The sequence below is a fragment of the Carlito syrichta genome, unplaced genomic scaffold (assembly GCF_000164805.1).
Source record: "Carlito syrichta isolate Samal-C Ts95f unplaced genomic scaffold, Tarsius_syrichta-2.0.1 Scaffold147141, whole genome shotgun sequence".
NCBI classification, from domain to species: domain Eukaryota; kingdom Metazoa; phylum Chordata; class Mammalia; order Primates; family Tarsiidae; genus Carlito; species Carlito syrichta.
The window spans coordinates 143,021-170,952 of record NW_007091237.1 but is presented as its reverse complement, the minus strand read 5'-3'; the positions used below and the strand labels follow the sequence as shown (position 1 = coordinate 170,952).

Here is a 27,932-nt window from a genome sequence, read left to right as displayed (position 1 = left end):
GTGTTCTGGCTGACTATCAAAATGTGAGAGTTTATCCCTGTCATGAAGTGCTTATAAAGTTATTTTTTTAAATTTGTTTGTTTTCATTTAACTTTTGGGTTGATACATGCATATGTTTTCCAGTTTGCATTTGTGATATATTCTCTGTTGATTCTGTGTTTTCCTGTTCTCTTGGAAAGTGCATGGTCATTCTTTTTTAATTTATTCCGTTCTTAATACCTTCTTAAGGGTCACCTGTAGAGCTTGTCTGGAAGAAGCATAATCTCTTAGGGATTGACTGTCTGGGAAGGATTTTAATTCTCCATTGTTTATGAAACTTAGCTTAACTGGGGAGGAAATTCTTGGTGGGAATTGTTTATCTTTGAGAACTTTGAAGATTAGAGTCCATTATCTTTTATCTTGTAGTGTGCCTGTAGATAAGTCTGCTGCTATTCTAGTTTGTCTTCCCTGGTAGGTAGTCTGATCTTTCTCTCCCTTTGCCTTTAGGAATTTTTATTTTACTCCTAATTTGTGTAAATGAATTACTATGTGTCTGGGAGTAGGTTTTCTCATTTGAGACCTTTCAAGGGTTCTCTGAATCTCTCATGTTTGGGTTGCCATGTCTCTGATGGAAAGAAAGTTTTCTTGGATAAACTTATGAAATGTTGGTTCTAGGGTATTCTCTGTCTCCCTTTCTGACTCGGGAATGCCAATCAGGTATAAGTTCAGTCTCTTAATAAAATCACACATCTATTGGAGACTTTTTTCTGTCTATTTAAGCTTCCTTTCTATGTTTTTAATAGTCTGAGTTAGTTCCAATCTCTGAAATTCTTCTGCTTGGTTAGTTCTGCTTTCCATGCTTGTCAGTTTGTTATTTATTTCATGCACTGTATTCTTTATTGCCATCTTCTCAGTTATCAGCTCTTTTAATTTTACTTCTTGAATTTCTTCATTTTTATTATTCCTCTCCATTAATACCTTGATATCTGGATTTGTGGTTTGAGACCAGTCATTCTGGGGGCTCTTCATTGTTTGAGTTATGAAGTCTATATTATCAGGTACTATCTTTCCAGGAGCTGGGATTTTACCTGTGTTCTTCCACTGATTCTTCTTTATTTGTGACAGATTTTTCCCACTCTTTAATTCCATTGCTCAGCTTTCACTTTTGTTTTCTCAACCCCCTATTCTTCCTTAGGTAGAGCCTCTGGAATTGTTCAGTTTTGAAGCCATGCTGCTGGGGGGTGGGGTGGGGGGCTCTGCTGTCTTTTAGCAGTTTTGAGATTTGATTAAGGTAAAATGGGAGGGGCTACTTTTCAGAAGTTACATGTAGATCACAATATCCAGTGACTGGTATGTGGGCCCCCTTGAACCCACTTCTTATCACCTTTTAATATGTCTATGCAGTGGGAATATATGTATATTCTCTGAAACTAAAATGAGACAAGAAAAAGAAAAGAACAAAGAAAGAAGGAAGGAAGAAAAAAAGAAGATGGAGAGAAAGTAGAAGAAAAGGGGAAACAATCAGACAAGCAAACAAATGGATAGAGAAACAAGCAACCAAAAGAAAAAAAGATACACTCACCCTCACCCTCACCCTCAAATATACCTGCAAAAAAAGAGGGAGCAGAAGGGACGATCACATCAGAACACACACACACACACACACAAAGATATGTCTAGAGAGAACCAGCCATGAAAACAAACTTTTGTAAATCTTGAGCTCCCTCCTGTGCCCATTTCTGGAACTTCTGGTTCCTTTTTTATTTTCTTTTACTGTCATATTCTAAGCACCACTGCTTTTGGCATCCTGTGTGAGGGAGTGGGCTCCAATCTCTAAATCCCTTTTTCTGTTCTCAGTGTGGGCTGATAAGACCTCTCTCCACATGGGTCAGACACCCCATGGGCCACTGGGGAAAGGGGCCTGGATCAGATCAAGACTCACCCCTACTCGTTATGCTGCTAGGTCCCCCACTCTGATCAAATGTATCTGTGAATGTTCTACTGTCAAGGGTGGGGTGTCTGGGTTTGCAAGCTGGCACTGTCTCTTCAGTAGTGAGTACTCGGAGTATCTCTCTAGGTCAATGATGGTCAATCCCAGAGAGTGCAGAGTTCACCTCTCAGTCTCAGGATGCAGGCTGCTCAGTAATAAGCAAGCTGGAGAATATCTCTGCCTGGGTTTTGCAACAAAGAAATTGGCATCGGCCCAACTCTTCATCTCTGGTGGAGTTCAGGAAAAGATTTCTTCCCTGTGCTTTCTCCACGGTCCTCACTGCCAGTGTCTGATCTGTTGGCTCAGGTGTGAGGTTGAGCCAGGCACCAGGTGCCAAGAGATAGCTGATCTCTGCTGCCTTTTCCTGAGAGATGCCCCAAGAATGGTGAATGTTCCTGAATGATGGGGTCACCTCACTCAGAGCAGTGGTAAATTGCAAAATGCTTCCTCAGGAGGGCCCTGGGTTCTCGATACCACATCTCCTCTCAGTCGGACATTTGCTTACCCACTTGCACACACACACAAACACACACACATACACACACACACACACACACACACACACACACACACACACACACACACACATGGAGATCTGTCCTTATTCACACTCACCTGTTCAAAGACTCACACACTTCAACCGGTTCTGCCACCATCTTGCTAAAGTCAAGGTGTGTATTTCTGTGATATGGCCTTTAATTCCTGTCATTAAAATAAGATGTTTTCAGGGTGAATTTTAAATCGTTTTCAGCTCATGTTATTGTTTATCTCTGGACTCAAGTTCATCTTGCAACTAAAATAATGTGTAATTCTACACCAATTGAAAAAGCCTCTCTCCCTGCACAAAGATCACAAACAGATGGCATATGAATGCCCTGAATTCAAATCCGAGTTCTCTTATTTAATATCTGTAAGAACATGAGCAAATTTCTTTGTTTTTTCTGAAATAGTCTTATTTGAAAAATGTGGACAGTCTTAACTATCTCACTGGGTATTTATAAAAATGAAAAGAATAAAAGATGTCTAAAGCTCCTCTACTCTTACTTGGGAATCAAATTCAACGACAGCAACAGCAAAAGTGTGAGTTATAACTCTAAGTATACAATTTACTATATTTTGTTAAACAAGAAATGTATAATAATGAAAATCCAATACATACTAAGGCTTGTTATGGAGACTGAGATGCACCACCCAGATCTCTTTTGAAGGAAGAGTGTAATAACATCTTAGCTTCTGGGAGTGAACATACAAATATCCCTCAGCTGTTACCTCAGCTTCAGAGGGCTCCCTTGCCGATAGTCACAGCCTTTCTGGTGTAGCCCACGTTCTGACTGAAGTGTGAGTGTAAAGTGCTGAATATTTTGCTCCAGTTCAGACCAAGTTTCACACGCAATTCTAATTCTAGAGCTCCTGCCTTGAGTTGGCCAATACTGTGGTCAACTCTGCATAGTAGTTAGACTTCTCCCCCGATCCAATTTTGTTCTCTTCTTTTGCCTCACATAAGTATAGATGCTAAAGGCACACCTCAAATAAAACACTTGCAACTATTCTGTACCTCATCATCTGCATCCTGGAGAACCCAATCTACAAAGACCCCTATATAGTGTAACTTTTTCTTCAAGTCATACAAGGATCAAAGATGAAAGACTCTTCTTTTTCTTTGAAATCTACGTGCAGCCGGCAAAATAAAAAACTAAATCAGACAATCTTTCTTTGCCTGGTTTTCTCACTATTTAGTTTACGATATCTCAGAAGAATTAGTTCATTGGGATTTCTGAAACCGAGGTCTGGAAATATTCCCTATGTGTGTCATAATTCATAACGTGGATATATAGTGAATACAGCCTCTTTTTCACTGTCTGATTTCTTCTATCTGAACATTTTTATGAGATGCTCCTCTGAGCCCAGTCTTTTCTAATGGTTTTATGACTTCTCAGTATCATGCTCATCCAAGTCTGCACAGACAGATTTCTGCCAAAAGCAATCAGTCCTTATGAAAGTAGCAGGAGTAATGTTTCCTCTGGGCAAACCGAATCAAAGTAGTTCACACTTGTCATGTTAGACAGTAACTTCGGCCTCCATTTAGACTCCTCAGAATTTGTTTGAAATAAGTCAATAATTTTCTTCTTTATTATCTCCAAAGATTCTTGGTAGACAGATTATAGAATTTCAGTTTCTCTGAGTAATATACTTTATCTTTGAAAATACAGGCATATTTCAGAGATATTGTGGATTCTGTTCCTGATCACTGCAGTAAAGCAAATATCACAGTAAAGCAAGTCACACAAGTTTTTTTAGTTTCCCAGTACATATAAAAGTTATGCTCACACTGTACTATAGTCTATTAATTGTGAAATAGCATTATGGTAAAAAACCGGGTACATACCTTAATTTAAAATACTTTTGTGCTAAAAATACTAACAGCCTCCAATGAATCATAATTTTATTTACGTATTTATGTATTGCTGGTAGAATCTTATGTTGATGTTCCTGACTATTGACTGATCATGGTGGTAGTTGGTGAAGGTTGAGGTGGCTGTGGCAATTTCTTGAAATGAGGTTTGCAATATTGACTAATTATTTCTTTCATGAAAGTTTTCTCTGTAGAATCTAATGCTGTTTGAAAGCATTTTACCCAGAGGAGGAGTTCTTTCAAAATTGGAGTCAATCCTGTCAAACCCTGCCACTATTCTAAATTGTTTGTTGCTATTTAAACCATGTTCACAGTGTGTTACCAGGAATTGATTCCATCCTAAAAGACCACTTTCTATGCTCATTCATAAGATGCAACTTATTTTCCGTTAAAAAAATATATCAGGCACGAGTGGATTGCCAGAGCTCGTGGGTTCGAGACTCGCCTGGGCAACTTGGCAAGACCTCATCTCTACAATAAATTAAAAAATTAGCCGGGCTTGGTAGCGCACGCCTGTAGTTCCAGCTACTTGGAAGGCTGAGGCAGAAGGATCGCCGGAGTCCAGCAGGTCGAGGCTGTGGTGACCGGGAGTGGCCACTGCACTCCAGTCTGGGCGACAGAGTGAGACTCCAACTCAAAAAAAAAAAAAAAAAAATCAGCATACCTCAGCATCTCAGTCACATCTTCAGGCTCCAACTCTAATTTGAATTATCTTGGTATTTTTACTACACCTGCAGTTCCTTCTCCCATTAACATTTTGAACTCCTCGAAGTCATTCATGATAGTTGAAATTAGCTTCTTCCAAACTACTGCTAGTATTGATATTTTTACCCTCTCCCAAGAATCTCGATTGTTCTTTTAAAGACATCTAAAATTATGACTTTTTGCCAGAAGGCTTTCAATTTACCTTGCCCAGATCCATTAGAGGAATCACTATTTATAACAATAATAACTTTTTGAAATATATTTCTTATCCAATAAGAATTAAAAGATGAAGTTACCTCTTGATTCATGAACTGCAGGATGGATATTGTGTTAGCAGATATAATAACAAGATTCATCTTTTTGTACATCTAAATCAGAGCTTTTGGGTGACTAGGTGCATTGTTAATGAGCAGTGAAATTTTGAATGGAATTTTTTTCTGAGCAGTGGGCTCAACTGAGGGTTTAAGATATTCCATAAACTGTGCTGTAAACATATACACTGTTGCACAGGTTTTGTTTCATTTATAAAGCACAGGTAGAGTTAATTTAATGTAATTCTTAACGGTCTAGGATTTTTGTAATGGTCAATGAATATTGGCTTCAACTTAAAGTCACCAGCTACATTAGCTTCTAATGAAAGAGTCAACCTATCCTTTGAATCTTTGAAGTTAGGCCCTTACTTCTCTTCTCTGGCTGCAGAAGTCCCAGATGGCATCTTCTTCCAATAGGAGACTGTGTCATCTATATTGAAAACCTGTTGTTTAATGTAGCCACCTCATCAATGATCCTAGCTAGATCTTCTGGATAACTTACTGCAGCTTCTCTACCAGTACTTGTTGCTTCATCTTGCACTCTTATGCTATGAAGATGGTTTCTTTCTTTTTATCTCATGATCCAACTTCCGCTAGCTTCAAACTTTTCTTCTGCAGCTTCCTTACCTCTCTCAGTCTTGGTCAAATTGAAGAGTTGGGACGTTGCTCTGGGTTAGGCTTTGGCCTAAGGAAATGTAGCAAGTTTGATCTTCTTCAGAGACCTCTAAAACTTTCTTCATATTAACAATAAGACTGTTTCACTTTCATATCATGTGTGTGTTCACTGCAGTAGCATTTTTAATTTCTTTCAAAAACTTTTCCTTTGCATTTACAACTTGGCTAACTGTTTGGTGCTAGAGTCTTAGCATTTGGCATGTCTTAGCCTTCCAAATGTCTTCTTCACTATGCTTAATCATTTCTAGAGAGACAAGTGAGTCTTCATTTAGTTAAACATTTAGAGGCCATTGTGTAGGGTCATTAACTGGCCTGATTCTAACATTGTGAAGTCTCAGGCATTAGGGAGGCCTGAGGAGAGGGAAAGAAATGGGTGAATGTCCAGTTGGTGAAGTAGTCAGAACACATACATTTGTTGAATAAATTCACCTTCCTATGTAGGTGTGGTTTGTAGTGCACCAAACCAACTACAGTAGTAATATCAAAGATCAGTGATCAGAGATCACCACAGCAGATATAATAATAATAAAGTTAGAAACATTGCAAAAATTACCAAAATGTGATACAGACACATGAAGTGAGCACATTTTGGATAAAATAATAGCAATGGAATTGCTTGTCACAGCATTGTCACATACCTTCAGCTTGTAAAAAATGCAACATCTGTGAAGCACAATAAAGTGCAATTAAGCAAGATATGTCTATACAATTACCATCTCTGTTCCTTTATTTCAGAATACAGTTCTATTACAGAGCACCATTTAATTCTACTCACTCGACTGCTCCATTAGAGCGGCTATGTTCCATAAACCTTATATTCTATAGAATAAATTCCTATATATATATTCATAAGAAAAATTTATACTTGGCCAATTGATATTAAAATGTTCTCAATATTGACTGTATGCTGACAATTTAAAAAGATTGCATATCCAAATGAAGTTTCCCTCCACTTTTTAATCTCCAAATTGTTTTATCTTCCCTTATTTAACCAGAAAAACTTCAGGATGTTGATCAAGTATGTGAGTCTTATATACATCTATAATTTAAAAATATTTATGTGTATATTTAATATTAAGCTGAGCAACAGTAGCATTTATACAAAAATGAAATGAAACAAACTGATAGTGCCTTGCAGAAGGCCTACTGCACAGTCGTCATTCTAGAATAGTTACCTACTGTTTACACAGTCAGTAGCACACAGGAATATGCTGCGAATGTACATAGCAAGGAATGCAGTTGGGAAAGAAAGAGCATTGAAGAATTTTAGTCCATAATTTCTGAGTCAAAAGGCATTTTCCCCCTTTTATGCATCTTAGCTCTTTTCCTCTATGCATGAATAGTCCCAGAAAGTAAATAAGGAAAGTTGAGTTGTTCATTCCAACTATTTGTTTCCCCAATTTAAATGACTCTTTTGAACAAGACAGTAGAAAATGTGATCCTCAATTACCTCTGTCATTTTGTCTTCAGAGGAATGAATATAAAACATATATTTCTAGAGACATCCAAGATAAAAATTACTAAACTTGAGACCTAGCTTAAGAAATGAGTGATGATAATATAAAACTAAAGATTATAACCTATATCCTGCACAATCCCAATGACTTTATCAAGTTAGGTAAAGATAGGCAATGTTTATAAAATGGAGACAGCTCATTTTATTTTAAGGTTGTCATTTGGGGGAAAAATAGGAGCTTATATTCAGTAATTGAATGGTTGATAGTATTTGGGAATTAGAAGATATTTTTATCTCATTAGATGGATATTATGTTGGCCCAAAGCACTTTTATTTCTCTTGTCTTAAATTCACATCTGTTATTTTCATACTTGAATATTGTCCAGAAAATTTAATTATGGAGAATTTCACAGAAAATCCAACCTGGCTGTCATATTCTTTCCTGCTTCCAGTTTTGATTTTTTTTTTCTAGCACTATTACAAACAAATCATTTGTGAGACAACATGATATATCAAAAGCTATTTGACAGACAGCAAGACAATACTTAGGGTAAAGATTATTTGTGATTGTTTAGAAAAATACATGAGCGTTTTTATACCTAAAATAATACTAGATAAACAGAAAATTAAAACTTGTGATTGATATACAGGAGCATAAACAAAATACTGCATCTTAAATAAGCATAGAGAAAGTTATTCAAAATATTTTTAAAATAAAAAATAATATTGTGTATCAGAAATTCACAGAAAAGGTAAGTACAATCAAATAAATAGAAATACCTGGACTAAGATCAATATCACATATAAAATGCAATCACTACTGAGATATTATCTCTTACTTCATTACTTAAAAAGTGATGAGTATTGACTACAACTTTTGAGATGCCCTGAGTTACCCCATACAGTAGTATGGGCAAATATTTTAGAAAGTGATGATATTGTAATGAGTGTTGAAGGAACAATGCTTATTTGAAATGTTTATTTATAGTCTTAGAGTATTATAGTACATTAGAAGTTACAGGAGATTACTAAAGCATGCATTCTCGTCAGGGGCTATCACTTCCAAAGAAATAAAAATCAGTGATAGGGAGGCGAAAAAAGTCTTACTCTTATATATAAAGCATGAATATTATATGCACATAAATAGATATGCAATATATTGGGGTGATAAAATTTCATGGGAGGTCAATAAGCAAGAAAAAAATAAAGCCTTCTCTTAGGGGAGTGATAATGAAAGCCAAGTTGAGAAACACTACAACAAAGTATTGAAAAATAAACTGCTGTTTTTAATTCCATAAGAAATAGGCATATGTACTATATTTATCTTTGAATTGAACTAGAAATGGATTTTCTTAAAGAGTTCTAGATGATGAGATTAAATATAAGAAAGCAACAATAGAGTGTAACTTAAGGGAAAAGTTTCAAAGTAAATTATCGTTGATGTGATTGCTTACTTAATTTCCACTTTTAAAAAAACGTGTTTTGTCTTACGTCTTATCTAATACACAAAAAATATGCTCACTTTTAAGAAAAAGACTATAAATACTAAATGACACTTTTATTTTTTCTTCTGTTTGGGTGGTTGGGGTAACTGCATAATGGAAATAACTTCACAATAAATTTTTGCAGAAATTATTGCAGAGCTAACACCTTACAATGGAAAAACATGCATTTATTATATGAACAAGTCATTCTGCCTAAGAACTCTTCATTTCACGAGAACTATAAAAAAGATTACAGAAAAAATGAAAGTCATTTGATAAAGGAATGTATGAGTTTTAGGAACATAAAAATGAGAATTTAACCTACTCGGATCTCTCCAAGAGAGGTGATATTTGGTTGGGAAGTAGGGGGAGGATTTCATGATAGGCTAAAATAGAGACAAGAAAGTATGACAAGTACTTAGAAGCAAAATACAATTAGCTGTAGGACTTAGAATAAGTTTGTCTCTAGAGACTGAAGAAGCTGAAGTAGAAACAAGAAGAAATGAGAGGCCAGGCTCGGTGGCTCAGCCTGTAATCCCGCGCCTTTGGGAGACTGAGGTGAGTGAATTTCCTGAGCCCACGGGTTCGAGACCCGCCTGGGCAGCGAGCCCTCATCTCTACGATAAATCAAAAAATCAGCCGGGCGAGGTAGCGCATGCCTGTAACTCCGGCTACTCAGAAGGCGAGGCGGAAGGATTGCCAGAGCCCAGCAGGTGAGGCTGCAGTGGCTGGGAGCGGCCACTGCATTCCAGTCTGGGCGACTGAGTGAGACTCCAACTCAAAAAAAAAAAGAAGAAAAAATGAGAAAACAAAATACAACTTTAACATATGATTTTCTACCATCGCATATTAAAAAACCTGTATATACTCTAGACCTATAATGCAGAATTCTCAAATATTAAGCAACAGGGGAAAATATGAAAATGATGCGTCGAATCCTTCAAGATAGTTTTTTTTTTCCTTTTTCAGCACCATAAGGACTATTTGAGAGAGGGAAAAGACAGCTCTACTGTAGACCCATGCAAATACATTTAATAAATATGAAACAACATTACTTTGTTGTATGCATATGAATCTGACATCAACCCTTTTCCTAAAGCATCAGAAGCATAATCTCTGACTGTTTACCATTATGTGACTACTGAATATGTAAAGGCTTTGGAGCAGGGCTTCTTCCTAATGCTTCCTCAGTAAGAAAGCCGTAGCCTATTTTGTAATAGCTTAAACTGCCTGATTAATTTGACACCCTCAGTTCATTTGCATTACATATCACCCAACTCTAGGGAGATAGTTTATGTTCTTGAGCTTGCTCTCTGTCTTTTTTAACTCCTCTTCCGAATTCTTATCCCTGCTCTAACTTTTCACTTCTCAGACATTGCACCTTCTCTCAACGAACAATTCATAGATTCTTTTCTCTAATAGTGCCTCCCATTATGTAATAGATAAATGAGTCATGACTTTTTAAGCCTAAAATTTAATTGCATAACCCTCACAAATAGTAATAAAAAGTGGTTTGTACTAAACTCAAGAGAGATCAACAGAATGGATGGAAGGAAAATTTTTTCCAGATGAGTAAAACTGAGGTTAGGTCTTGAAGATTTAGGCTGTATTAAAATGAAAAGAATAAAAATAAAAAGTCTATTAGGAAAAGAGAGAGCACAGTACATTTCAAGAAAAACAAGGACAGTAGAATGTATAATTGTTTCTGATTTTTTGCTATCTCACTCTGTGAGAGCATGCTACTCCTGAACTTCATGACATCAGCCTTGGTCATGTGATATGCCTTGACCAAAGAAGTGGGGGTATAAATAATGTGTTCTGTGTCAAGCAGAAGCGTTAAAGGTGCAGCTTGATTATATTATCTCTCTTTTTCCCCCTATATCACATGAGTGTCATGTTCCAATGGAAGCTGCTTTTTTAGCTTCCTTTCTGAATAAAGACATCTTGGAGTAATGCTGCTGGGAATTCATGGTGGATGCTGCATAGGCAAGAAATAAGCATCAATGGTGACAGACCAATGAAATTTGGGAATTGCCTGGTAGCTGACAGACACAATAGATAAACTGCTTTGACTAAAACATAGTGTTTGTATCAGAGAGTTAGTTGAGGGAGATAAATGCATTAAGTTAGGTTAGAACAAGACAATGCAGAGCTTTGAGTTCTGGGATAAAATGTAATTTACTGTGTAACCTGGAGTAATTGATTTGGCTATTGGTAGATTCAGCAAAACTTTCCAGTAAGGCAGCCACTGCTTGGTAAAAGATAAATCCTTAATTAAGCATTTATTCAATAAATATTCATTGAACACATGTGAAGAACAGTCATTGGTAACTCAATTTAGAGTAATGCAATTCTTTTCCCTTTGATTTGCTTGAAATATACCATAGGAGAAGCAGGTAACCAGACAATTACAATATGTTGCAGAACTAAATAAATAAAGAATGACACAAAGTCTCAGTGGAAGGACAGTTCTCAACTGTGGGGACCCAGGGAAGGCATTCTACAGAAATATGTAAACCCTTACACAAGCTTTATTTCAGGTTCCTCTGCAGTAGAATGGAAAGAATTTAAGAAAACATACACAAAACAAAACAAAACAAAAAACAAACAAACAAAAAACAAAGACAGCTTTCGAGAAAAATATGGTAACTGTCAAACCTTTCAGATGTGAAAATACCATTTACTGATTTCTTTGGATAGAATTTATCTTTTAGATTTGGCAGGATAACCTCTAGTAGATACAACAAGAAAGAAAATATTTATTTTAAATTAACTCATATTACTTTCAAGTATCACTACAATGATTTTAAGAGTCTCACAATTTATGATCAGATCATGATCATTCACCCATTGGCATATGTTTTCCAAATCATGATGAATTTATTTAAAATGCAAGTGAAAGTGATAATCTCTTCTTTTCTACTTTAAAGTGTAATACATTTTATAAAACTGATTTTTCTCAGACACAGTAAACATTTCTCAGTGTGACAGTATCTATAAAATCATCAGATATACATTTTCATCAAAACTTTTCTATCATGTGTCTATCTAATACTATACGAATGTATGCATTAAAGACTTTGTCTTCATTCTTGTTTCTTTTAATAACTAAAGCACTTTTTTCTATTATTTATCATCTGATCATGTAAGTTTTCCATATATTTTTATTTGTTATACTAAAAATATTATGTAGAGAGGAATCTTTCATGCATTAATTCTTTAATTAACCAGACACCAATATTCTTAGTAAAATCTTAACAACAACGTTAGCAGAACTTAAAAAGGGTCACTATAACAAATTAAACATGACCCTAATAAATATTAAATTTTTAAGTAAGCCCTACATGCCATTTTGTTCTATGAAAAAATATTCTTTAAGAAATTTAAGACAAAATTATTCTTTTAAAAAATAATTTCTAAGTAGGTATAAAAAACTACAATAAAATAATTATGGCCATTTTAATTGATTTTTTAAATATAACACAAGTATTCTACCAATTGCTGTCAGTCCTTATAGGACATAGTGTGATAAATACTAATTATAATCATTTTACAGATGAATAATGAAAGCTTAGAATGCTTTACTCACCCAAAGCCATTGAGTCAGTACAGAAAGAATCAGAACTTCTTCTTCCTCTTCTTTTTTTTTTTTTTGAGTTGGAGTCTCACTCTGTTGCCCAGACTGGAGTGCAGTGGCTGCTCCCGGCCACCGCAGCCTCGACTTACTGGGCTCCAGTGATCCTTCCGCCTCACCCTTCCAAGTAGCTGGAACTACAGGCGCGCGCTACCATGCCCGGCTAATTTTTGATTTATTGTAGAGATGAGGTCTCTCCAAGTTGCCCAGGTAGGTCTCGAACCCACGGGCTCAGGCAATCCACTCACCTCAGGCTCCCAAGGCACGGGATTACAGGCTGAGCCACCGAGCCCGGCTGAATCAGAACTTCTAAACTAGATCCTTGGCCCTTGAGAAATCATTAGTTTAAATGCAGCCTTTCTAAATTTCTAGGGATTGAATATTTGAGAATTCCAACATTTGCGGTAAAGCCTGGTTATGTATTTAGTGATGTTTGGCACACTTGCTACCTTCTGGCCATTAAGTCTACTTGCCATTGTTTAATAATGAATATGAGGCATTTATGTGTGGTAAGAGGAAAAATATGTCTGTATCTTGAGTCATTAAATTGCTTCTCCCTTTTTACACTGCTAATCACAGTCCTTGAAATAGCTCAGCTTCTTTAAGAAAAAAAAAAAGCAACCATTTTATGTTTTCAAAGTTGGTAGATAATATTAAAAATGTGTTTTCACTAGTAATGTCATGAAGGATACACTGCCTAACTTCTCCCTCTGACCTCCCTGCTCAGCAACTGTTACGATTTTCACTTTAAGGTGAGGAGTACATGGCCTCCTAAATTGCTGTAAAGGACAAGCAAAAGGTAGAGCAAGACCCCTCTCAGTTTCACTCTGGGCGAATTAGGCACTACATGGTAGTTCATACCTTTATAATAGCTATAACTTTTTATTTTTGTTCTAAAAGTTGTTTGCTTATGGCTGATTTTTATAAAAGCAAATGGTTTTCTATCTAAATAATTATTCTAAATGGGTACAAGCATAAATAATATTTTAAATTGGAGTTAATCATTGACAAGCTGCACAAGTAATATACCCAGGGACTTCTCAATGAAAAAAAGTTCAAGGATCAAACTCTCCTTAGAGGTTTTATTCCAATGGATTTCACCCATGAAGGTATGCTTATAGGTCTCGACAGCACAGGTAGCCCTCATGTAGGACTCCTAGTAATGTATTCCACTTTTATTGATTGTAAGGCTTCTGCAATTGATCACTCTAAAAGATAATGAGTACAAAAAGGAGTGAATTTAATGTTTAAGAAATATATTTTTCTCCCTCCATTTCAAGCGGCATTCTATAAAATGAATGCTCAACAACTATTCAAAAAAAAAATCCTTGTTCTATAAATGCGTTTGTACATCATCTGACTTTGTTCTTTTTCTTTTCTTTCTTTCTTTATTTTATTTTATTTTATTTTTGAGTCGGAATCTCACTCTGTCGTCCAGGATGGAGTGCAGTGGCACGCTCATGGCCACCCACAGCCTTGATCTGCTGGGTTTCAGGCAATCCTTCTATCTCAGGTGCCACCATGCCAAGTTAATTTTTTGATTTATTGTAGAGACGAGGTTTCGCCATGTTGCTCAAGCTGGTCTTGAACTCCTGAGCTCAGCAGTCCTCTCTCCTCTGCCTCCCAAAGTGCTGGGATTACAGGCTTGAACCATTGCACCTGACTGACTTTGTTCTTAAGTAATTATTTGATTGTCTTTAATATACTCTAACTTTGATTGCAATGATTAATATTTGCCAGTAGTTTTTCCAGCAAATATACAAAATTCTGTCCTGTGAGGTATTTATTTGACTACAGACTATCAGTCAATTTCTCAGCAATATGCACTCACAAATTAGTAGCCACAAATCAGGCCCCATAGTAAGGTGTATATTACAAAAATGTGTTAACCATGGACAGATGATTATAAAGTTGCAGTTATTACTGTTTATTGCTTTGATGTACTACAAGGGTAAAAGAAATGTGTGATTTTTCTTATTAACAATTTTAATTAACTTTTAATTGATTTCTAAGAAGATAAATGATTTCATTATAGCATCACATACTGAGCAGCTTGACTAGATATTAAACACTGATGCAAAGTTCTTGACAGTATGACTGATAGTAAGTGATTCTATGTTTGGTTATCTTGTCTAACATCTACATTCTCAATGATAGTAGTAAATAAGTGAAACTGCCTTACTCAACCGACCCATGTTACTTAACTTGCATAAGTTTATTTATGTTCCTCAATTAATAAGGATGTATAAAAAAGAGGAACTAGTTCTATATTTATATTCTATTGCCTTTGCCACCATTAGATGTATGTCTCAATTACTTCAACATTTTTAGAGTTGTTTCCTGGAGAATATCACAGTATTTTATTCCATAAGCAAAAAATATATTTCTTTTTGTGATAAATAGGTATTAGGTGAATTAAGTGATAGTAGATTAGGTCGAAGTGTGTGTGTGTATGTGTGTGTGTGTGTGTATACATACTAGACATATTACAATTTGTACTAATTTGTATAAATTTTGATTTGTATAAAAATCATGAAATCCTACTAATGAGGATGCCTCGTCTAACATTTACTTTCAACTACCTGTTGAATATTTGTTTGAGTATTTTCTCTGAGCAAATCATCCCATCACAAAATATGTATTGTCATGTATTTGCATCAGTCAACTTGACCATTCGATTATAAGATTTCAATTAAATACATAAATAAAAAATAAATTGAGCAAGAGACATTAAAATTGCTAATTGCATAATGATTGATTTTTGATCCTTTTTTTTTTTTTTTTTTTGGAGTTGGAGTCTCACTCTGTTGCCCAGATTGGAGTGCAGTGGCCGCTCCCGGCCACCGCAGCCTTTACCTGCTGGGCTCCAGCGATTCTTCTGCCTCAGCCTTCCAAGTAGCTAGAACTACAGGGTCTGAACCCGCAGGCTTAGGCAATCCACTCGTCTCAGTCTCCCAAAGCACTGGGATTGCAGGTTGAGCCACCGAGCCCGGCCGATTTTGTGATCTTTACATATCCTACAGACAGAAACAGGAACTGAAAATTTCAAGAATGTTATTATTATAAAATAAGACTTATTTATATTCTATTATTGGAATACATTTTTCTTTCTTTCTTTCTTTCTTTTTTTTTGAGACCTATTCTCACTTTGTTACCTAGGTTGGAGTGCAGTGGTAAGATCCTGACTCACTGTAGCCTTGACCTCCTGGGCTCCAGTGATCCTCCCACTTCAGCTTCCCAAGTATTTGGAACTACAGGCACACACTACCATTCCTGGCTAATTTACTTTTATTTATTTATATTTTTTTGTAGAGATAAAGCCTCACTATGTTGCTCAGGCTGTGGATTAGGTTTTTTGCTTACTTAATCAGTTATTTCAGATCAAAAAAGTAAAACTCATAGTTTTCTTTTGGTGGGGGGGCTAGGGAGGCAGGAGGCAGCGTTTGTTTTTTTTAAACAAGGTAACTAATTTGTCAATAATTTATAAGCTTGATTCTAGGTAATGTGTGAAAGCTAAAGAAAAATGTCAATAGAAAATATTCGAGTCTCTCACAGTATTTTTTCTCTTCGGGCATTGTTTCCATCTTCTTCCATATTTTCTCAGGATTAAGCCTCAAGAGATGCTAAACTCCCAGGGGAATTTGTTTTGATGTGTCAGACAAATTCTGCAGAAATGTCTGACATTATGACTTATAGGAGCACAGTTAAAAACATGATTTCCACATCTCAGACTTCATCATTTCAACCAAGACACAAGCATTGAACAATCCCATCCCGCATGCTTCACTAGTGCTTGTAAAGTTGGATATACAACTGCACTTGTGCTATTAAAATACATTATATTGCATTCCAGGCTTTATGGATAAGTGGTTTTTGTGTCCCCAGCTCATAAGGCACCCAAACGTCTTGCTTTTCTTCCTTTCTTTGTTAGCTTGAGGTGTAATCATATACTATTTTGCAGCTTCTAAGATTTATTTCAGTTCCGTTGTTGAACACTGAACTATTTAACACAAATATACCATATCTGATAATGAGAGTCAATATGTATCACAATGAGTTTTAGATAAAATTTTCATAACATTCCAATAGAATAATAGTTGATTAAAATTTACTCATTTAATACAAAATGATTTTACATAACTTATAATTTTCAGTGAATATAGATTGTTATTGTATCTATAATTCTCAGTTGTTACTTGGAGATGTGAATTTTAAACACTAAAGAGGAGCCCCTTAAGATATATTACAGTTATTTTGCTTTTACTCCCACTTGACTTTTGGAACAGATTTAATTTCATATCTCAGTTTTATTCATTTTTTAACCTTACAGTCATTAGCTGGGCTCCGTGGCTCAGCCTGTACTCCCATGCCTTGGGAGGTTGAGGTGAGTGGATTGCCTGAGCCTGAGGGTTCGAGACCCGCCTGGGCAACTTGGCGAGACCTCATCTCTACAATAAATCAAAAATTAGCCGGGCGTGGTAGTGCGCTCCTGTAGTTACAGCTACTTGGAAGGCTGAGGTGGAAGGATCGCCGGAGCCCAGCAGGTCGAGGCTGCGGTGGCCGGGAGCATGCCACTGCACTCCAGTCCGGGTGACAGAGTAAGACTCCAACTCAAAAAAAAAAAAAAATCTTACAGTCATTAATTCCAGAAGTATTTGTTAAGTAGTTTTATTTCTGAGGTATTGTAGTAAAAACTGGGGCACTGAGATATTTGTTTCTTGTGCAACCCTGAGCAAGATCATTAAATTCCATAAGTTTCCTTGTCTGTAAAATGCAATCAATATCTACTCATAAGAACATAATGAGGATTAAATGAGTGTATATTTATAATGAATTACAAATTGCTGAACATACACAAATATAAAATGAATATATAAAAACCTTGAACAATAAAGGAATCTTAAATTATCACTCAACAGCTGGGCTCAGTGGCTCAGCCTGTACCCCGCACCTTTGGGTGGCTGAGGTGAGTGGATTGCCTGAGCCCACGGGTTCGAGACCCGCCTCGGCAGCGAGACCTCATCTCTACAATAAATCAAAAAATCAGCTGGGCGTGGTAGCGCGCGCCTGTAATTCTGGCTACGTGGAAGGCTGAGGCGGAAGGATCACCAGAGCCCAGCAGGTCGAGGCTGTGGTGGCCGGGAGCGGCCACTGCACTCTAGTCTGGGCGACAGAGTGAGACTCCAACTCAAAAAAAAAAAAAAAAAAAAAAGAAAAAAAAATTATCACTCAGCAAATTATGTCAAAGTAATTAAAAACTAAACATTTTTTCCTACTTTAGAATTCAAAGTCTGTTAAAAATGATAATACAAAAAATATCAGTATTTTTGTAACATGAATCCTTTGTCACAATATAATATTTTATTGCTAATGACATTAATTCATAAGTTATGCTGATTTTGTTTTAAGATCATTAAGCTATATTTTGTCATGTTTTAGACTTTATATTGTATTATCAATATCTTTTTTATTTCCTCCTTAGATAACAAAAGAATATTTGGTTAGAAAAATGTCATAATTTGTAAACTAATCCCTTCATTTATCAGCAGCGTGCCAAACTTATTATGTGAATGCTTTTACTTTCTCTTTTATTTAGGCAACAGACCCTGATGCTGGAATAAATGGCCAAGTGCACTACAGTTTGGGTAACTTTAATAATCTTTTTCGTATCACATCCAATGGGAGCATTTACACAGCAGTGAAACTTAACAGAGAAGTCAGGGACTACTATGAACTTGTTGTTGTGGCAACTGATGGAGCAGTACACCCTCGTCATTCAACTCTAACACTGGCCATCAAGGTTTTAGACATTGATGATAATAGTCCTGTGTTCACCAATTCAACATACACTATTGTTGTGGAAGAGAATTTGCCAGCTGGAACCACCTTTCTTCAAATAGAGGTATGTGGAAGAAGCATTCATTTTATGAATCCTGCATTATAAAATTTGCTATTGGGTAGGTTTGTCAAATATAGTAAATAAAAATACAGTACATCTGGTTAAATGTTAATTTCAGATAAGCAATAAGTAAATTTTTATTATAAGCTTATCTCAAATATTATATATTTTATATGACAATCTTAATTTAGTGAAATTCCAAAATTTAAGATAAAAAAGGTGTATTCGTAAGAAATAAGATAATAACTTTTTAATAGTTATTTTTTATTTACAAAAGTAATGCTGCTTGTTTATTGCAACAGTTGGAAACAACAGACTACAAAGCAAAAGTTAATATCTTCTACATTGTGCTTCTTAAGTACTCTGTATTAAATTTGTATATGTAACATTTCACATTTATCCTTGTACTCACAAATATCAAACAAACATTTACATGGATATAAAAATGCCTTTATATGGATATGCGCATATATAATGCATAAAAGTATACACATATACACATAACTTATGTATGTTTCCCCCATGTTTCACAGATATGATTACACCTATTATTCCATATTTTTTCCACATTCAATATACAACAGACATCTTCTAAGACTCTAACTTTCCTTTTTAATAGCATCTCCATATTCAAATATTTTTTTCCAAATTTCATCTATAAATTAGCAAAAGCTCTGAACATTTTGATTCAGTAGGTTAGGTCGATCCATATATTTGCACTTTTTAGCAACCAACCCATTTAATTCTGACTCAGGTGATCTCAGATTATATATCTAAGGGGAGATCTAGTAGTGCAGGCTTCCCCTGCTAGGGAAGTGTTCGAAGAACCCATTGGCATCACTGTACCAGCCAACATTGTTGTGAGAGACTGCTTTTGGCTTCAGTGAATTTTTCTTTTCTTTTCTTTTCTTTTTCTTTTTTCTTTTTTTTGAGATTCTTTCAGTGCATTTTTCCATTTCATGATGGGTGATAAATGAACACATCTGCCCACACCACACTGAGTGTTCAGCAATTTTTACCCCAAAACAGCATGACCCTGTATCCCACCCTCTCTATTCACCTGATCTCACTCCAAGTGACTTTTTGTTTGTTTGTTTGTTTCCTTGGATTTATTTGTTTGTTTTCTTGGATGACAAAAGTCCTCAAAGGGAAACGTTTTACCTATGTGGAAGAGGGAAAACAAAAAAAAGCAGAAGCACTAAAAGACATCAAAATGAATGAGTTAAAAAACTTTTGAGCAGAGGACAAGGTGTCTCAGTAGATGTATTAAATAAAATGAAGAGTACTTTGGTGGTAACTGAAGTTTAAACATGTAAGAATAAATACACAATTTGTATATATATATTTTTTTTTTCTTTAATTTTTTTTTTTAAGAGAAGAGGTCTCACGCTGTCACCCAGGTTAGAGTGCAGTGGTGTGAACATAGCTCACTGCAGTCTCAGGCTCCTGTGCTCCAGAGATCCTCCTGCCTCAGCCTCCCAAATTGCTGGGATTACAGGTGCATGCCACCAAAGAGACTAATATTTTTGTTTTGTTTTGTTTTCATTTTATTATATATGAAATCTCGTTATTTTTCTCATGCAGATATGAGCTATATTTTGAAAAAAAATCAATAGTTTCTGCACCTATAATCTATAACTTGAGTTTTGTTAGCATGGTTTTCAAGAAAAATCTGCAATCCTCAAGAAATACTCATTTACGGAATAAAGAATTAATGAATTTAAATAAGTCAAATATTAACCAGGGAGGGGACCATTATAGCTCCACTCATTCCTCCATTTGTCTATCAATGAATTAATTAGTTAATTCATTTATTGAACAAGCATATGGTCAGTGTCTACCATCTGCCAAGTCCTCTGCTAGACTTTGGGGACACAAATGTGAAAAGACAGATTTTGTGCCTTCTTGGAGTTTTTAGGCTGGTTTAGCAATCAGGTAAAAATTGATAGTTAAAACATAGATCTTCAATACAAGGGGCCCAGGATAATATAGATGGAGCTCCTAACCTAATCTGAGAACAAAGAGAATGCTTCTGAAGAAAGTTGTTTCTAAATTGTGAACTGAGGGACAGGTAAGAATTATTGAAGCAAAGAGGGAGGAAAGATTATTAAAGTAGTGTAGTCAAACCTGCTCAGAATCTTGGGTAAGGAGTAAGAGGCTAGCAGACTAGAAAATGTAATTATTTTTTTCATGAAGTTAAGGAGAAGAGGGTTGATTGAAAATAGAATTGCAACATTTTTCACAATAGCAAAAAAAAAAAAAAATGGAACCAACTGTGTCGTCCATCAAAAGAGGACTGGATAAAAAATGTGATACTTATACACGATGGAATATTACACAGTCATAAAGAAGGACAAAATTATGAACTTTGCAGCAACTTGGATGAACTGAGTATGAATACTGAGAGATCTATCACAGAAACAAAGAACTTGGTACTTTTGATACTAATTGCATTTTTTTTGCCTGAGGTATGTTTGCCAATCTGTACTACTGAATACAATAGCCATCCTACAAAACTTCCATGAAAACCCATCCTTTCAGCTAAAGAATGTCATTCCCAATTTTGGAACATCTTTTAGATAATTTATCACTTTTTTTCTTCTATTTTGGTATTTGTGTCTTATTTCTTCTTCAAGACCATAACCTGGAAGACAGAATTGTGTCTTGATGTATCTTGGTGCTCTTTATGCATAATTACTACTCAAATATTAGTTAAATAAATAGAGGTATAATGGGGTGATTTCTAGGAATGTATTATAGTATACATGTAAGAAAGAATTGCTACTTATATTTTCTTAGCTTTCTTATAGTCCTTTAGCACTCTATTACATTTATGGAAATCATTCAATATTTACTTTTATTTCAAATACTATTTTCATGATTACTGAATTATCAGGAAATAAACAATCATTTGTGACAGTATTTCTTTACTGTGGTATGATTCATTTAATTAGTGAATTTTTAAAGTTGATATGATAATAACATCAACAATGACAGAATCTCCGGGTAACTATTTCTTCTCCACTCCCTCCCAGTCTCTTCCTTCCTTCCTTTCTTTCTCCCTCCCTCCCTCTCTCTAGTAAATTATTTAACAAAGTGCTTTCTTTAAAAATGTGTCTTCTGGTTGTCATTAAATTCATGCTGTCCTAGGCAGTGATACACGACTTTGATTCATCCTGCATTTCTCTGTCTGTAATGTCAATGATATAATCACTCTTCTGCTTGTTACAGGCCAAAGATGTTGACCTGGGAGCAAATGTGTCCTATCGGATAAGAAGCCCAGAAGTGAAGCATTTTTTTGCACTGCATCCATTTACAGGAGAACTATCCCTTTTAAGGAGTTTAGATTATGAGGCATTTCCAGACCAAGAAGCAACTATCACTTTTCTGGTGGAGGCCTTTGATATTTATGGAACAATGCCACCTGGTATTGCGACTGTCACAGTGATAGTAAAGGTAAGGAATACAAATACCTTTTGGTTGCTATTCTAATCTCCACATGTACTTTTATTGAATATGATACCTATAATACTTATAACAATTCCTAATAACAGAATGGTACCAGACCCACAACAAAGATTTTTGAATGTGAAGTATTTATGAAGACTCGAGAAATCACTATATTTTTAAACAATAAAAAACTGAGCATGAGTTCAAAAACTATAGCTGTTTGAATTTACCACTAGCTCTGTGACATCATTCAAGTCATAACTTTTCTGGACTACAGTTTAGTCCAAATTTCACAACATCAGAGATAATAACTTAATTCCATCTCTTTCATTAAAAAAGTTATTTTTAATTACTCTGAAGCATTAAGAATTCTTAGTCCCTAGAATTAATTTAATTTGGAAACCCAAAATCCTGTGATGAAATAACCAGTGGAGTCAGATGGAGTTGGGGTTAAGTTCTGGCACAAACATTTTCAAGTTCTATGACCACAGGGACTTCATAAACCTCTCAGGATTTGTTACCCCACTTGTTATAATAACTTGTGCCAGATGATTGACCCCAAAAGCTTGACATTTTAAAACTTTTAGGTTACTAGTGATTTTCTTCTTTTTCTTTTTTTGAGTTGGAGTCTCACTCTGTCGCCCAGACTGCAGTGCAGTGGCCGCTCCCGGCCACCGCAGCCTCGACCTGCTGGGCTCCGGCGATCCTTCCACCTCAGCCTTCCAAGTAGCTGGAACTACAGGCCTGCACTACCACACCCGGCTAATTTTTTGATTTATTGTAGAGATGAGATCTCACCAAGTTGCCCAGGCGGGTCTCGAACCCGCGGGCTCAGGCAATCCACTCACCTCAACCTCCCAAGCCGCGGGATTATAGGCTGAGCCATCGAGCCCGGCTTACTAGTGATTTTTTTGAGGTACATCTTAAAACAGGCATGTTCTACCTGTAGCCCATGGGCCGCATGCAGCCCAAGATAGCTGGTAATGTGGCCTCACAAAATCTTTCAACTAATAAAAAGTATTTTAAAAGTCTTTATGTATATACACTAACTATATTATATAATTTATGTGTGGCCCAAGACAATTCCTCTTTCCTCATTGTGGCCGAAGGAAGCCAAATGGTTATTCATTGTGACCCAGGAAGCCAAAAGTTTGGGCACCTGTGCCTTAAAAGTAGACATAAGACTAAATCCTTATAAGTTGATCATTCTCAAACATTAGTGCATATAAAGATCACATGAGCTGCATCTAAACCTTCAAGATTCCTCTTCTCCTTCCTCAAAGAAGCACCTATCTCATGAAGCCGTCATAGACATCAGCATGTTAAAAACATACACGTATGATTCTTATATGGATGCCTGAATGTCACATGTTGTGAAAGTCACTTCAGTTACAAATATACACATACAAAGAATTCTTGAGTTTCCTAAATGAATACAGTATTTAAAAAATGATCTTAAGTGACATTTGTTAGGTAATGTAATTCTCACCTATGAATGAAATTGCAACTGTTCACTTTAACGTATTTTTTTTGGCCCTGAATAGAGTCTGAAAAAGACAGAGCTAGTCAGAAGGAAACAGAAATATGCAAATAGAGCAACAGAAGTGGGAAGCAGAAAAAGGAGATAGAATGTCTATAAGACAAATGAAGCACTTTACAAAGAAGTTTATAGTCTTTCAACAAGATTGTGAATAAAATAGATGAATATGCATACCTAATTGAATAAGAAATTTAATTTTAATAAGATATATTGATTTACAATTTATTCACAGTTATAACTTTGCTCTACCAAAATATGATTGATGATTATGACTCAGATTTTACTAGGTGACAGTAAAAATCAAGTTTCTGTGTTAAAAATAAAATCTATGATCTTAGGAAAATATATGGAGGAAGAAGGTAGAAATTGTGAATGAAAGTTTAGTTACGAGATCATACTATAGGACTGAAGTAAAACGTTTGTCAATCACACATTGGTCTGCTATGTGGTGAAGCTAGGTGTGTTTCCTGCAGTCACTAGAAATCTTTAAGAGCTGAATGGAAATAATGTTACTTGACTCACCAGCTTTGTTAGGTTATCTGATCCAGGAGATCATGCGGAAAACCCTAGACACCTAAGTTCATTTAAACTTTGACATCATTACATTTCAGATTGTATTTGTTCCCATGAGTTCCTTTTAATTCGTTCTTTTGAAGTGGCTAGAGTTACAGTCCATTATGTGTTTAAAGTTAATAGTTTAGTTGGGGTTACCTGGGGATAAATTACTTAGAGTTTTATATCATCTGGTTCTTGTTGGATACATGAAGACTGTAGGAAGGCACAGATGCATTTCTGCCTAGAATAAGAATTTACAGACATGACTCTGTTTTTCCTTCCTTCCTTCCTCTCTGCCTCTGTTTCTCCCTTCCTCCTTCCCTCCTTTCCTTCCTTCAAGGGTTAGCAATATTTCTTTAAGATCACCTTTAGCCCCACTCGGTGGCTCAGCCTGTAATCCCAGTGCTTTGGGAGGCTGAGGTGAGTTGATTGCCTGAGCCAGTGGGTTCGAGACCCACCTGGGCAACTTGGTGAGACCTCATCTCTACAATAAATCAAAAATTCAGCCGGGTGTGGTAGCACATGCCTGTAGTTCCAGCTACTTGGAAGACTGAGGCGGAAGGATCGCTGGCGCCCAGCAAGTCGAGGCTGTGATGGCCGGGAGCGGCCACTGCACTCCAGTCTGGGCGACGGAATGAGACTCCAACTCAAAAAAAAAAAAAAAGATCACCCTTAGATTCTGAATGTGCAATGTGAGTGTCTCTGAGGGGCTTTAGTAGAGGACTATGTGTATCCAGGGCTATAAGGTTAAACACGATCACAGGCAACTTTCCTACAGTTCTCATTTTTATAGGTACTACAATGTATCAGTGATAAAATAAAATACCATTCATTTTTCTTGGGTTGTTGGTTGGTTGTTTAACTGATCAATAAATTGATATATGCTTTTGGTTTTCTTAGACAAAATAATTATGTGAAAAAAAGATTTTACCATTGTATAATTAGCACCACTGTATTTCTTTTGTAGGTTAATGTTCTTGACCATAAGATTCTCAGGTCTGGATTTTTTTTCTAAAATAATCTTGCAATTAGAGTGGGACACAGGAATTATTCCACCATTGTTTCTTTTCACTTGATTTAAGCTAGTTTGTGGCACACATATTGATGTCATTTATTTTCTGGATTATTGCTGCCACTTCTAAACTAATTTGGAAATGCAATTCTAAACCCTTTTTATTTTCAAATGCTCTAGACCTGTCTGGAGAGTTTTATCAGGATCTGAGGTCCTCCTTTCTCGGGGGTCCACATGATTATATCCTTACTTCTTCCGTTTGGGTCTCTCAGTCTTAAAACATTTATCTATTTCATGGGGTAGGAAACATATCTATTTCAGTAAGTAAAAGCATTAGTATGCACTGGACGTGGTGGCTCAAGTCTATAATCCCAGCATTTTGGGGGGCCAAGGTGAGGGAATTGACTGAGCCCATGGGTTCGAGAATAGCCTGGGCAGTTTGGTGAGACTTCACCTCTACAATGAATCAAAAAATTAATCAGGTGTGATATTGCGTGCCTGTAGTTCTGGCTGCTTGGAAGACTGAGGCGTAAGACTGAGCCCAGCAGGTCGAGGATGTGGTGGCCATTAGCATGCCACTGCACTCCAGCCTGGGTGATAGAGTGAGATTTCAACTCAAAAAAATTAAAAATTAAAACATTAGTATGCACTAAGTTTTCTTTGGGAATAAAAACTCAAATTATAAAAATATTTTCTTGAGCAACTTGTTGTTTTTTTTTTTTTGTACCTCTTTTTTCTGAGACAATGATTTTCAATGCTCTAGTAGCCTGAGAAAGAATCAAGGGACACAGACAGTCAATCATAGCCTTGGGTGAGGGCTCCCAGTTTATGTTTCGAAATATTATTTAGGTACACTACTAAGGTATGACATTTAGCAATCTATTACAAAAATATTAAAGAACATAATGTTATTAGTGGTTATGAAGATGTCATGATAGGCAAGCAGATGAAAAAGACTAAGTTAAAAGTGACTTAAATGGACTAATTATAGCAAAATATCTTTTGGACCAGGTGACACATTTAGGCCATCTTACCCTGGTCTGTTATTGCCTGCCCACATGGTTTGGTGAAATTAAATTTTTAAAACATTAAAAATAGAAAAATGGTTTATTCATTGATGTTTCTGATAGAGAAGGGAAAAATAGACTTACTATTAATTACCTTCCCCCAGTCTACTCAGATTGAAAGATAGATGCTCAAATAATATGGCCTTCTCTCTGAGGAGGATATGGTTGATAATGATGTTTACTAATATAGTAAACACTCAAAGACTCTAGCTTGGCAAGTCGAGATTCAGTTTGGATTCATTTGCTGTGTTTGTTACAATGGAAGAAGTTAGTGGAGTCAAAATGGTCAAGCGATATCATCTTATGAAGAAAGATACGCACTAACTCATTCTCTGTTTGAAACTCAACCTTCTTAAAGTTTATGTTGCCTGACTCCCCCTTTATAAAATATAGGCTATCACTTAAAACTTCTACATCAGCATTTTGAAAGAAATTACTCTCTGATGGATTATTTTGTTCCTCAGATTTTGGAGAGTGTTAGTTTAATTTTTGTTGTCTCGGTTGTTTTATCTTATTTAGAGAAGTCAAACTATTACCTTGGTCAAGACTTCCTGACCCATGGAAAGTTATTTCTTATTTATTGTACATTTAAAACGAGACTTAATCAATATTGAATTATTGATGTAATCAATATCACATTTATTATTTCCATGTTGTTATAAGCATAATAAAATGTGCAAGAAATTTTCCCCATCTGACACTTGCTTTTCTTTTTTCTGCTAACTCAGAGTGGAGATTATCACAAAAAGGGCTTTAAAACTTTATTATATGTCATTGAGATCCATGAAAATATTATCTTGTTTATTTTAAATGGAAGAAAGGAGTTCAATTTTTATTTCTTCACAAATGTAGGTCTTTCCCAAGCTTGCAAACTGTCTACTATTGGTCTGTTTACTTGTAGTACTGACAAGCTGTTTTGTTGATAACATAATTGCCTGGTATTTCCTAAGATATATTGGTACCCAAACAGTCACCACAGGAAAAGCAACTTGAAGATCTTTCTTTGAAAATGAGCAGAAACATAATTTCTTTTGTAAAGATGAAGAAGGAAAAAAAAGACTAAGTATTTAATGTGTAGTCTTATTTAAAATTGGGATGAGAATGGGAAAATTCAATTATTATTTGGAAGGAAAAGTATTTCCACAGTATAAGTAAAATAGAAGTTTATCACAGATACCTGCAAAAACCTTTCATAATGCAAAGTTCCAAAGATCCAAAACAAAACCAGTGATGGTCATACAAATAATATATAGTTTTCTTGCAAAGACATTATAAAAGATTGATGCAATAAGGCTTTTTATTTAATATCTTTATTGATTGTCCAGAAGAATGAAATATGTGATGATAGTAAATTAGATGATATGGGTAAATATCTGATAAATAAAAATGAAATTCTAAATAGTTTGAAAAGCTATTCTGAAGACCCAGAATGAAATCTTAACTTACAAACTAAGTTGTGATATAAATACTAATTTTACAGTCAGAGATGTAACATAATAAAGAAAATACACAGAAAGCAAAAATCTATTTGATAGCAAACTGGAAACTTAATCCACACATCATAAAAGTTAAATATGTAAATGTATATATGACACTGGGCAGCATTCTAAGGACCACAAAGGACTTATCCAAGATGAGCAGATAACCTAAGTGATATTATGATTATAGATTTTGATAGAATGGCTGCATAGGAATAGGAGAGATAGGGAAAGAAGGAAGGGTGAAGGAAGAAGCCTAGATTCACCCTTGGTCACATTTGCCT

At 35.7% G+C, this 27,932-nt stretch overlaps 1 protein-coding gene across 1 annotated transcript in view; it reads left to right on the top strand.

Annotated features, from left to right (window-relative positions):
• PCDH15 (protocadherin related 15) overlaps positions 1-27,932 on the top strand; it is a gene marked incomplete at its 3' end in the record, with an annotated part of 280,202 nt that overhangs the window by 155,832 nt on the left and 96,438 nt on the right. The window contains exons 12-13 of the mRNA XM_008050461.2: positions 18,244-18,549; positions 21,778-22,002. Coding sequence (XP_008048652.2) covers positions 18,244-18,549; positions 21,778-22,002 — 531 coding nt within the window. The remainder of the gene's footprint in view (positions 1-18,243; positions 18,550-21,777; positions 22,003-27,932) is intronic.